The sequence below is a fragment of the Jaculus jaculus genome, chromosome 16 (assembly GCF_020740685.1).
Source record: "Jaculus jaculus isolate mJacJac1 chromosome 16, mJacJac1.mat.Y.cur, whole genome shotgun sequence".
NCBI classification, from domain to species: Eukaryota; Metazoa; Chordata; class Mammalia; order Rodentia; family Dipodidae; genus Jaculus; species Jaculus jaculus.
Window position 1 is genome coordinate 64,026,764 of NC_059117.1, and position 12,722 is coordinate 64,039,485.

At 42.2% G+C, this 12,722-nt stretch overlaps 1 protein-coding gene across 3 annotated transcripts in view; it reads left to right on the forward strand.

Annotated features, from left to right (window-relative positions):
- Window positions 1-12,028, forward strand: part of Lrrc3b (leucine rich repeat containing 3B) — a 96,743-nt gene extending 84,715 nt beyond the window's left edge. For 2 of the 3 annotated variants that reach the window (XM_045135986.1, XM_004661294.2), the window contains exon 2: window positions 10,775-12,028. In XM_045135986.1, coding sequence (XP_044991921.1) covers window positions 10,931-11,710 — 780 coding nt within the window. In that variant the 5' untranslated portion in view covers window positions 10,775-10,930 and the 3' untranslated portion in view covers window positions 11,711-12,028. Of the gene's footprint in view, window positions 1-4,343; window positions 4,477-10,774 lie in introns of those variants that run through there. The other variant, XM_045135985.1, reaches the window with a different exon arrangement.
- The last annotated feature ends 694 nt before the right edge of the window (window positions 12,029-12,722 follow it).

Here is a 12,722-nt window from a genome sequence, read left to right on the forward strand (position 1 = left end):
CATTATCTTCAGTTACCACATATCTTTCCCTTCCATCTAGATAGTTCCATTGGCTCTTTCTTCTTGCTTTGGCATTTTTGGCTCTGTTTTCCTTTTCCATTTGTCTTCTGTGGCTTTTCACTATTAGATACCTCTGGCTCTGGACTATTCAGAGGCTATTCTTTCCTCTCGGCTAGGTCCGGGTCACGCATGTGTGTCCAGACACGAACACTGTACAGGTACAGCAAGTATAATTTCCTACCAGATTATACCTAAGAAAAAAACTGAGACTCCCAAAACTCAGTGATTTAATATTTTAGGAAAGAACTACTTGAATTTTGGGGAGATGATTCCCCTGATGTGGCTGAATTGCTTCTGAAACTCCTTTGACATGTCTTAAGTTCAATTTACCCTTGAAATTGACACCATTGGGGTGGATACTGCTGATGTTTTGACTTATCACTGAGTTGGACCTGGGGCAACTGTACCACGCAAGTGTGACTGGTTTGCTAGATTCCTGGAAATTTCTTTTTCTTTAAGAATCTGATGTCTCAATCCATTTTTTTTAGAATTTTGATCTCAATCCTGTGCTTTTCGTATCAAGCCGATGACTATTATCACAGCATTTAATGTAGGAAAGTTAATGTTGTGTTAAGAAAAATAAGTTTCTTTGAAAAAAAGAAATAAATAACAGTCACTCATCCTACACAAAGCTCCATTTTTATATCCAGGCTCTTGGGGCTTTATAAAGGCATTCTTCAAGTAACTTTGGACTCTGGCGATTCTTTGGAAGTTCAGTTAGTGTGGATTATATTTTAAAAGTTTGCAAAACTCTGACTGATATAAATGCACAGGCACTTGCTAGGAAATAATGATAGAAAAGCAGAGAACAAACAATGTGGATGAATTCCCACTGAATCTCCTCATAAACTTGAAGCATGCAGTGTAATAAATATGGCTACTTAATCACAACATGGTGACATCTTTACCCTGTGCTCTGAACCCACAGTGGGATAGATACTAGGTTTAAAAAAGAGGGTTTGGGGATGAGAAGATTTCTCAGTCATTAAAAATGCTTACTCCATGATTATGTTCATACAAATTCTATCCCCAACACCCATGCAAAGCTAGACACACAGTGACATGTGTGCCTGGAATCCCAGAGCACTGATAGCACTGGGAAGTAGAGCCAGGAGAACGCCAAAGATTTTGGTCTGATTTCTGTTCTTTAGGATGTCTGGCATCCTATTTCTGTTTGGGAGCATCCAGGGTCTGAGTTCTATCCTGAGGAACATGTAGATTCTGATATTTGTCCCTCTGCTTCTGAGAGTTCCTTTGTAATACGAAAGAGGATGAATAATGTCTGCCATATGGACTTTTAATTATTTTTACTTGTCTTTTTTAACTTTTATTTTATTTTGAGAGAGGGCGGGGCAGGCAGTTACATAGAAAGAGAGAGAGAGTTGGTACACCAGGGCCTCTAGCCACTGTAAACGAACGCCAGATGCGTGCACCATTTTTTGCATCCAGCTTAGGTGGGTACTGGAGAATTGATCCTGGGTCCTTAGGCTTCAACACCTGTTTAAGTGCTAAGGGATCTCTTCAGCCCATGTGTAGTTTTTAGGGAGAATCAAATGAGAGTGTATTTGTGAACTTGCCCCACAAGTATCTAAGGTAGGTCACACATACTAGGAAAACATATGACTTTAAAACTTTCGCTTAGAAACATCCTTCCACCTTCTTCACTCCTTTTATATCGCCCATAGTTTTTACAACATGCAGCAATTGCCTCAATGTGAAATGTATCTGGGTTCTTGCTCCCCATCTTGGTGGAGTTGGAGTCATTTGAGAAGGAACAAAGAACCTTCTAGTTCAGTTATCACATGTGCATGGTGCCATATTTCACCACGGACATCCTGAGGTCTTCTGTCGCCAAGCAGGCAGTTAGAGGACCAGTTTTAACATATTTAAGCCTTATTTGTTTGTCTGCAGAAGGGTCACGGCTGCTCCCTATCTGCTTTTGTGAAGGTGGTGTGAGAAGATGGATGTGCAGCTTCCATAAAAGGCAGCTCCACTTTCCTCTCCGGCACTCCTTTGATCCCATCCCTTTGATTGCTTAATCCCTGAGTGAAAATGTTATTTGGCCCCATGGGTCTTTGATTAGTGTAAGGTGACAGATGGATTTACTGTAGGTCACAAAGCACAAATGCAGTATAATCGTTTTGATGTGTAGTCCTGAGACAAGCCAAACCATGGATTCACCCCCGTACATGCATTCTCTCTTATTCCAGCCTCAAAGGAAGAGGGGAATTGTGAATGCCTTGTTTTCTCCTTCCTGCCCCTCCATCCATCCACTCTGCCTGCACGTCAGCATCACTGGCTATCACTTGTCCTTATAGACAGTGGGACAGAAGGGTTCATGGTCGCTGGGTGCTTTTCTCCTGAGACTCTTTTATGACACAGCCCTCTGTCTGTGGCTCTCAAACTGTGGAAGTACGTATATTCCAGATGGCCAGGTCTCCAAACCTAAGCCCAACCTTTAATTTCTTGTTGCTAGAACCTCTTTGCGCTATCAAGGAATCACGTGGGACTTAGGGGAATTTTGAAGACCTCTTTCTTCTTGGTGACATATCTGACCAATGGGAGCAGCTTCTTACCCCTTGTTGACAGATTCTAGAGAAATGGTTCACTATAACTTCAAAGGACACAAAAGCAACAGGTTGACCCAGTTCTAATTCTAGAACTTTCTCCTCCATCCTCCTCGGGAGTTCATGTAATAAATTTACCTTGAGGAAATGACCTTTTTACCCTGAAAACAGACCCGGAGGAAATGCTACGCTCAGCACCTATTCGCTAGGCACCATGTGACAACTTCTGCCTTGTAATTCTCTGTCCATCTAATCAAGAGCATGGTCAGCATTTTGTTTTATCATCCCATCAGATGAGTTCATTACTTCACCAATGCCAGGCAGGTAATAAATGCCAATTAAGTGATTCTTTTATGATAAAATGAAAATGCACCTTAATTCATTTCAACAAATGTTTATTACTTTTTACACTGACTCACATAAGAATATATGAATGGCTAACATACTTATCTTGCCTCCCAGGATCATTTGGTCTGGTAATCAGGAAGATAATGGTAATGTCATTAAGGTAGAAAATGATAATAGAGGGTTAGAAAGATGGCTTAACAGTTAAGGCACTTTGCAAAGCCAAAGGACCCAGGTTCAATTCCCCAGGACCTCCGTAAGCTGGATGCACAAGGTGACACATGTCTGGAGTCCATTTGCATGCCCTTTCTCTCTCTCTGTCTCTGTCTCTCTCTCTCTCTCTCTCTCTCTCTCTCTCTCTCTCTCTCTATATATATATATATATATATATATATATATATATATATATATATATATATATATATGTCCCTCTTTCTCTCTCCCTCAAATAAAGAAATAGAAATAAATAAATAAAAATACTTTTTTAAAAAGAAAATGATAGGGCTGGAGAGTTGGCTTAGTGGTTAAGAAGTTTGCCTGGAAAGACTAAGGACTCAGGATCAACTCCCCAGGTCCCACATAAGGCAGACACACAGTGACACAAGCGCACAAGGTTGTACATTCACACAAGGTTGTACATTCACACAAGGTTGTACAGTCACACAAGGTTGTACATTCACACAAGGGGGTGCATACGCCTGGAGTTTGATTGCAGTGCCTGGGTGTCCTGACAGCCCACTTCTCCCCCCCCATCTCTCTCTCTCTCTCTCTCTCTCTCTCACACACACACACACACACACACACACACACACACACATAAAAAGGCAGGCCAGTCTATTGGGCTTGCCTCAAAAAATAATTAAAAGAAAACGATAATAAAGTAAAAGTTTGAGTGCGGAGAAATGGCTTAGCAGTTAAGGGACTTGCCTGCAAAGCCAAAGGACCCAGGTTCCATTTCCAAGGACCCATGTAAGCCAGATGTACAAGGTGGAGTTTGTTTACAGTGGCTGGAGGCCATGTTGCACCCTTTTTCTCTCTCTCTTTCTCTCTCTCTCAAATAAATAATAATAATTTTTAAAAACACCAACAAAACCTTTCAAAAAGAAAAAAAAAGATGGATTATTCTGTCCTTGACAAAATGTTTGAACTAGGAAAGTGGCGGTGTGGGTATAATACAAGGGAGAGAACAATAGAGAATGAAAGCGAAAACACAGAAGACAGAGGAAAGAACAGGTGGTTTGTGGTCACTGGGGGAAGTTAGGAATGAAAACTATGGTTTTACTTTTATACATGCCAGGTGAGGCTCTGATAGAATCTCCTGTGGTGAGTGGCTCTGGATGTAAATGGAGAGAGACCTAAGATTCCCAGCAGGACTCCGTGCTGAAGATGTGAATGTGGGACTCACAGCTGCAAGTATGATCCCAGGGGCAGTGATGGAGAAAGCTACCTATGTAATTCATTTGACAACTCCGTTTTCCTGCTTTCTGTTGGTCAGGTTTGCTAGGTATGTATTTCACAGTTTTAAGACAGAAAACCTGATCATAGAAGTAAATCTGTATATAGTCTCTATAATAGTTTATTTTTTAAAAAAAAGCAAATTTTAGAATTAGTGTTTTGAATCATCCACTTTATGCAGTCTGGGTTTGGCAAGGGAAAACCATAAAATGAGAGTAAGTGACGACTTTAGTCAGAGGCTTTTTTAGTAGAGCAGCCAACCACACTGGGTCCGACTGACTCAAAGACAGGTAGAGCTATGTAGACATTCACAGCGCAAATGCTGGAAAGCTTCGACGGCGCCCTGACTGTAGGCCACTGGTCTGTGGGGCTTACGGCACCCTCCACTGCTGGGCACACGAGGCTTCCTCTGCTTGTCCTGATGCTGAAAGCAGAGGCAGGAATTCATAAAGCTGTGCTTCTTCATGAAGTCCTTGGTGAACTGAGCTGATTGCCACAGAAGTGATTCCTGGGCTGCTTCTATTTTTATACACTATACATGTATATACTCATTCTCTCATCCCAAAGCATACCCGCTGTGTTCCCTGGTCATCAACCTGTGCATGGGGAGAGCAAGTATTTTCTGTAGCGTTAAATTGGATTAATTTTCCAGATAAGCCATGGTCTCCTTGTGCGACTGTCATTCTAATCTTTATTATAATAGACTTTTATGCCACCCCAATTTAAAACCATTCAGAAAGGTGGACAACATACACTCTTTTCCATATGTGCTGGAGAGATGGCTTAGACAGTTAAGGTGCTTGCCAGTAAAGCCAAAGGGCCCAGGCTCAATCACTCAGTACCCATGTGAAGCCAGATGCACCAGGTGATACGTGTGTCTGGAGTTTGATTGCAGTGGCTAGAGGCCTGGGTGTGCCCTTTCTCTATCTCTATAATACATAAATAATATTTCTTAAAAATAATATACATTGTTATTGTTTATTTTTCTGTCTGTTTTATATAAGATTAGTTTCTTTATTCTGACTATTCAAAAACAATTGCTTTACCAAATTACCCTCTGAATATTTTTGCTTATTCCCACATATTACCGTTACTCTCACTTTTGGTTAGAGAAGCTTCTTTTTCCAGATGGCAGTGCCTACTAGGGAGACTCAAAACTCATCAAGGTAGCTGGAAATATGGCTCTGCAGTTAAAGGTCTTGTTTGAAAAGTCTACCAGCCCAGGCTCAATCCCCCAGCCACCCATGTAAGCCATATGCAAAATGTATTGCAAGTGTTTAATATTCATTTGAAGCAAAAGGCTCTGATGCACCCAACAATGCAAAAGCACATATGTGCGCACACACACACACACACACACACACACACACACACACAGGCACACAAGCAAATATATATTCGTAAAGTGGTGGTGACTACTAACAAGATTCAAAACTCAGGTGGTGAGAGGGGATTATAATCAGGGTTCCTTGTGCACATATATGGAGATTGTCAAGCAAATCTTTTAAAAGTACACACACACATACACACACACACACACACACACACACACAAAGAAACCCAAGCCGTTTGTTTTATCTATGTCTTTTGGCTTGTATGTGGCCTTACTTCTGTTTGGTATGCAGAAGCTATGTTTATGTAATTATAAATATGAACCATTTTCTCTGTCATTTGACTTTTGTGCTATGAATTTAAAGGTTTCCCTGTCTTTACTTTTGAACCTAATCCTCCTGGCTAGAAGTAGAGTTTCTCAGAATGTCATCAGTTCATCGGCATTTCTTCTGGATTGGTACACTCCGTTATCTTAGAAGTGTTGCTAACAGGCTTGGGTTAGGACCCCTCCATAGCCCTGACCATTCCTCCACGGTAAGAAGACATAAATAGAATACAAGACAGGATGATTAGTTAGCTACTGAGTGAACTGTCTTCTATCTGCCAAGTACACACTTTGGTTGTTGTATTTGATGGTTGTTGCCCAGTCCCAGCATTAATTGCTATAGCTCAGAAACCTGTGTGGCAAGAACAGTGAGCAAGGCATAAGTCGGGATGAAATGATCCTCTTTGGGACCAAGGCCACACCCATGCAGCATATTTAGAAATTCCCTAGCCTTCCAGTTGACACGTGGAAAGGTGTGTGTAGGGACAAACGAGTCCAGTGACTTGAGACCAGCAGAAGTGTCAGGAGCTAGAAATGGTGCTACATAACTTGGTCTGTCCCTTGAGCGATCTGGGTTCCTGAAGGACTCACCTCTGTGATCCTTTGTGGACATTCATTCTGTAGATAGTCAAGAGCCTCACTTTTCCCAGAAGTATATCTCATCTCCTGCTGGGGCTCTGGATGCAGAGATGATTTGAAACAGAAGATGAGGAAGGTTTAGGTTTCTAAGATCCTGTTTAAAATTGTTCTCTGCCAGTCAGCGAGTGTCTCTTTCTCGGAGGCTTAGCTCCCATGTCTTTCCTCTCTGCTGGCTGTGGTTGGTCTCTACAGTAAGTTAAGGGCATGTCAGGTGGCCACTTGCTTTGGAGACTAGTAATTCTACCTCACGATGGGATGGAAAAGCAACCCCTGGTGAAGATGCCCTTGGCTGTGCGGTCTGTCCCCAGGGATCTGTCTTAGTCTGTTTCTGCCTGTAAAGTAATAGAAATTGACTTCTCACGTTTCTGGAAACAAAGAAGTTCAAGGTCAAGGTCGCAAAAGATTCGGTGTCTAGTGAGGATTATTTCCCAGTACAAAAATAGCACTCTCTGTGTCCTCACGTGGCAGAAGGGTCAAAGAAGATCCCTTAGAACTCTCAAAAGGCACTGATCCTGTCCACAAGGGCTCTGCTCATCCAGACACCTCTGTGATAGACTAGAGTTCAACATATGAGTTTGTGGGGGGCATAAATACTCAGGATATATAAACATCCAAAGGCCCAGCTAAGCACACGCTGCATCTCTTGTCGCAGTGGCCCAGCCATCTAGCCAGTCTCAGAAGGTCTTGTTCTCTTATTAATCATCACAGGTAGACAAAACACATATCTGATGCTAACATCTTTGAAAGAAAGAGCAGATCTGTTTTTCTAACAAGTTTTCATTCCATCCACCGCATGGATGACCCATCCGAGCACAAGGGGCCCCATCTCAGGTAGCTCAATCTTAGGTTAAGGACCTAAGATGTGTCCTGAGCATTCCTTTTCTGTTACCACTACCATTTGGAAGGAATGTTCTGGAGAAAGTATGACCTAGTCAGAGGAGTTGACTGAAGATGGAGTCTAGTCATCCATGTCCTACAAGCCAATACTTAATGATGTTTCCAAAGTCCATCCAGCTGGCATGTAAAGCCAGTAGAAAATGAATGAGTCAATGTTTATGTTAAAAATAGTAGTCGTCACCTGTAGAAAGGAACGCTATTGTGTCACTTCATTCACGTAGCTTTTCCTCACTGTGTGGATGCTGGGACAGTGTCCAGGAAGGGCGTCAGTGACTGTAACTGAGCTCCTACTGCCTACATGTAGATTATTGCAAATCAGCCTATCAGTAAGTGCTTTTATACTGTGTAATCAAATATAAAACAGTGAGACTTAGAGAGGCTGAATAACTTACTCAAGAATGCACTGCTTAAGTGCTCGAGAGATGAGTCACTGATTAAGGCACTTGCCTACAAAGCACAAGCACCCAGGTCAGCTTCCCAGTACCCATGTAAAGCCAAATGCACAAAGGGGTGCACGCATCCGGAGTTCACTTGCAGCAGCTGGTGGCCCTAGTGCACACCCATGCTCTCTGTATGTCTGTCTCTTTTCTCTCTGTCTTTCTCTGCTTGCAAATAAATGAATGAATAAAGGAATAAATACATATTATTTTTAAAAAGAAGAATGCACTGCTAACAAAGGTAAAAACACACAGTCTGCTTTTAAACTACTTGCTGTTGTTTCTACATGAGATCAAAACAGTTCTCTATCCTTGAGGCATTTATAGTGTGTACTAATGAAAACTTCCACACACAAAAAAAAAACAACTTTTAAAACTTTACGAAAAGTGCAAAGGTCTTTTTGCCACCTTTGGGCAGATTTTTGGTTGGGGACGTACTCAGTTGGCGGAAATCACTTGCTTGACACTTGGTTAGACTTCCTCCAAGTCAAACTCTCTTGTCCTGTCCTCCGTCCTTCTCTAGTCCTCTTTCTATCCTCCGTCTCTCCTTCTATCCTCCCTATTTAATGTATAGAGGATCTGATTATGTTGTCTTTCTTTGATTTATTTGATTATTTTGATTTATTTCTCCTACCTAGATAATTACTAGAGACCCCCAAAGTTCATACAGTGAAATTTCAAGGAAAAGATATGGGAAGGAAGAGTACCTGGTTGCAAATGAAGCCAACTATTGATGGGAGGCTGGTGAGCCTGGGCGCCTTCCTTAGCACTTTCTGGCATTTAAGGGATGCAGGATTCCAAAAGCACATTCACTCCATTCTGCTGTTGTTAATCTCATCTTTCCGTGATTAACAACCCAGTTCATTATGTTTTCAGCTCACATTAATCATCTCTTCTGCGAGTTTGGTAACATTTGGAGTCATTTCCCTCTGTATTTATCCATCTGGGATCTTTATAAAAGATAAGTTTGCATAAAGCCATTGGATGCTCATTACTGAGAGTTAATGCTCTCCTTCTTCCTCAGATCCTGGGAAGGAAGTTCTATAGTCAGGCATGCAGGGTCCTCCACTGAGCTCTGTGAGGTCCCAACATGGAGCAAAACCCACAACACAGGGAGCCAGGACACTAAAACACACTAAAAGAAATGCTCACTGGTCCTGTCTGTGCTCTGAGCAGATGGGAGTGGAGGTAACTGCTGGGGTGGAGAATGGTGAAATTAATGAGTCAGAGCAAAGACTTTGGCTAGATTCTTGTCTTTATACCTCTAGGCTGTGGGACCTTGGACAAGTCACATGATCTCTCTCTGTGAACTGGTCCCAAAGAAGAGTCCCCTCTCCTATATCAGAGAGTAGCTCTGAGTGCCAGTTTATCATATCATATTATCTCGCTCTTGACTATTGAGGAAGCTCCAGGATTTTGTTTTCTCTGTGGCTCCTTGCAACACTAACACTAATGTAATGTTTATATTAGAAAGAAAAAGTATTTGGGGGAAATTCTGTGCTGCTTTTCAACACAAACAGCTTAAATACACATATGTACATGTATGTATAGTATGTATATAAACACTGTGTATAAAACAGTATATGCTGGTATATAATATGTACATATATTAGACTCTAATGTGCATTTGATAACATATACTAGATAACACAGTCTGTGGGGGAAGTCTAGCGGCCAATATTTCTTAATTATCCTTTACTTAAACTATTTTTTAATTTATTTATGTGTAATCAGAGAGAAAAAGAGAGAGAGAATGGGTGTGTCAGGGCCTCCAGCCACTGCAAATGAACTCCTGAGTCATGTGTCACCCTGTGCATCTGGCTTTATGTGGGCACTGGGTAATTGAACCTAGGTCTTTAGGCTTTGCAGGCAAGTACCTTAACCATGATTCATCTTTCCAGCCCCTAATTATTCCTTTATTTTAAAATAAGTTACAGGTGTATGTCCTATTTGAAAATCTTTTGGCAGAAGACATGTTTATGCAGTTAAGAGCATCTTCCCAAGTACAAGTGACTCTCAGGAGTCATTTCTTTATATATATATTTTATTTATTTATTTGAGAGAGAGATAGAGAAGGAGAGAAAGAGAGAGAATGGGCACACCAGGTCCTCCAGCCACTGCAAACGAACTCCAGATGCATGCATCCTGTGTATCTGGCTTACATCTGGAGAACTGAACCACAATCCTTTGGCTTTGCAGGCAAACACCTTAACTGCTAAGCCATCTCTCCAGCCCGATTTCTTAATCCAAGTAATAGAACTCCTTTAGAGATAATATTCTAAGTTTGCTATGACAGACATTCCCATCTATGGACTTTAACCATGAAATATTGTTATTTCTCATTGCTGCCCAAGTTCAGGACTTCATTACATAATGCTTTCGTTACAGTAGGAAGGCTCTGATATAATTAAATTTTATCATCATAGAAGGAGTCCTGCAAAGGAGTAGAAGGGATAAAAGTGGAACTGTTTGTTTTAATTCTGTCCAGTTGAAGACAGGTGACAGCATTTGCAAATGTCCTCTATTTTCAGTCCTTGCCTGGCACCTGGGTTTCAGCAGGAATTCCTATTATGCAAGTAACTCCCAGCGGCCTTGACGGAAATTACCTGCATAACCAGCCCTGCTGCTTGTGTGCACTGCCAGACACCTGAGAGCACTTAATTGCCATGGACTTCCCTTTGCAAAGGAGCTAATTCCATCTCTTCCCTTTCCTGCAGGTTCCCAAGCAAGGGCAGGAAGAGTGGAGAGGCGCGTGTGATAGGTGCAGCCTTCTGAGTCACCACGAAGGAAGTCAGCAGTGCGCGCGGAGCCGGAACCATTGCCACACTCGGAGTCAATGAGGGATGGACGTGTGATTATGCTGACATTCCAGCATGAATCTGGTAGACCTGTGGCTAACTCGTTCCCTCTCCATGTGTCTCCTCCTCCAGAGTTTTGTTCTGATGATACTGTGCTTCCATTCTGCCAGTATGTGTCCCAAGGGCTGTCTTTGTTCTTCCTCCGGGGGCTTAAATGTCACCTGTAGCAATGCAAATCTCAAGGAAATACCTAGAGATCTTCCTCCTGAAACGGTCTTGCTGTACCTGGACTCCAATCAGATCACATCCATCCCGAATGAGATTTTTAAGGACCTCCACCAGCTGAGAGTTCTCAACTTGTCCAAAAACGGCATTGAGTTCATTGACGAGCACGCTTTCAAAGGAGTCGCTGAGACCTTACAGACTCTGGACCTGTCAGACAACCGGATTCAAAGCGTGCACAAAAACGCCTTCAATAACCTGAAGGCCAGAGCCAGAATTGCCAACAACCCCTGGCACTGTGACTGCACGCTCCAGCAGGTTCTGAGGAGCATGGCGTCCAATCACGAGACGGCGCACAATGTGATCTGCAAGACCTCCGTGTTGGATGAGCATGCCGGGAGACCGTTCCTCAATGCTGCCAATGACGCTGACCTTTGTAACCTCCCTAAAAAGACCACCGACTATGCCATGCTTGTCACCATGTTTGGCTGGTTCACCATGGTGATCTCTTACGTGGTCTATTATGTGAGGCAGAACCAGGAAGATGCCCGGAGACACCTTGAATACTTGAAATCCCTGCCAAGCAGACAGAAGAAGGCAGATGAACCTGATGACATTAGCACTGTGGTATAATGCCTACGCTGACTGGCACTGAGGAAGTAGTTTCTGATGGTAGTAGAATAAATAAGTGGTTCGCTTCTCCTTCCCATTGTACACATTTCAACCTTTGTATTCAGTTTCTTTGGACTCATACCACTGTTGAGCTTTTCACAAACACTCTAACATAACAAATAATTTTAGTTTAGGTGACCTCCCCCCCCCCCTTAGTTGTACCCCTGGTGGTATCCTCCTGAGTAAGCAACTCCCTCTGAACATTAGTTAGACCCATCTCACTATTTAATAATGAAATTTATTTTTTTAATTTAAAACCAAATAAAAGCTTAACTTTGAACCATGGAAAACAGAGTGACTTATTGGTTAAGAAGCAGGCAGCCATGCCTGCTGCGAAGAGAAATAGCCAGCCCTGTGGCCCTAAAGAATGGTTATAATGAAAGATATACCATTAAGCCCTACTGTACCCTGATAAGCCAGAGCTGAATTACTAACCAAGTTAAGTACCTGGTAGCTTTAAATCCCTGGGCCTTAGCTATGCAAGTGTGCGTGCCTCAAATGTCTATGTGGGAATGCCTGCTGACATTTGTTCCTCAAAATGGCTATGATTAGCAATAAAGAACAAATAGTTGCTTCTACTCTGTACTAGATACAGTGGGAAGGAAAAGATGGCACATACCTTATCCACACAATGACCTTACGGTAGGCAGGGATGTGTGACAGGTGCAGAACCAGCTTTGCTCAGAAGTAAGGGCTTCAAAGTCAGGTAGTATCAACTGTGTGAAAGCGCTGTGTGAGACACTCAGATATTATTACTAAATCTTCAGTACCAGAGGAGAAAGAGACTGTTAGGTATGTATGGAAGTCAATGTGACCTGTGACAATGACCCAGTGGACTGACAGGTTAAAAAGTATCAGAACTTAAATTTGCAGCAGGTCTGCCTCCAAAGACTGAGGTCTTTTCATTGATAGTCCTGAAGTGACTTATAAAATATATAATTTATATGTTAAAAATGCTACCAAAATTAAGTCT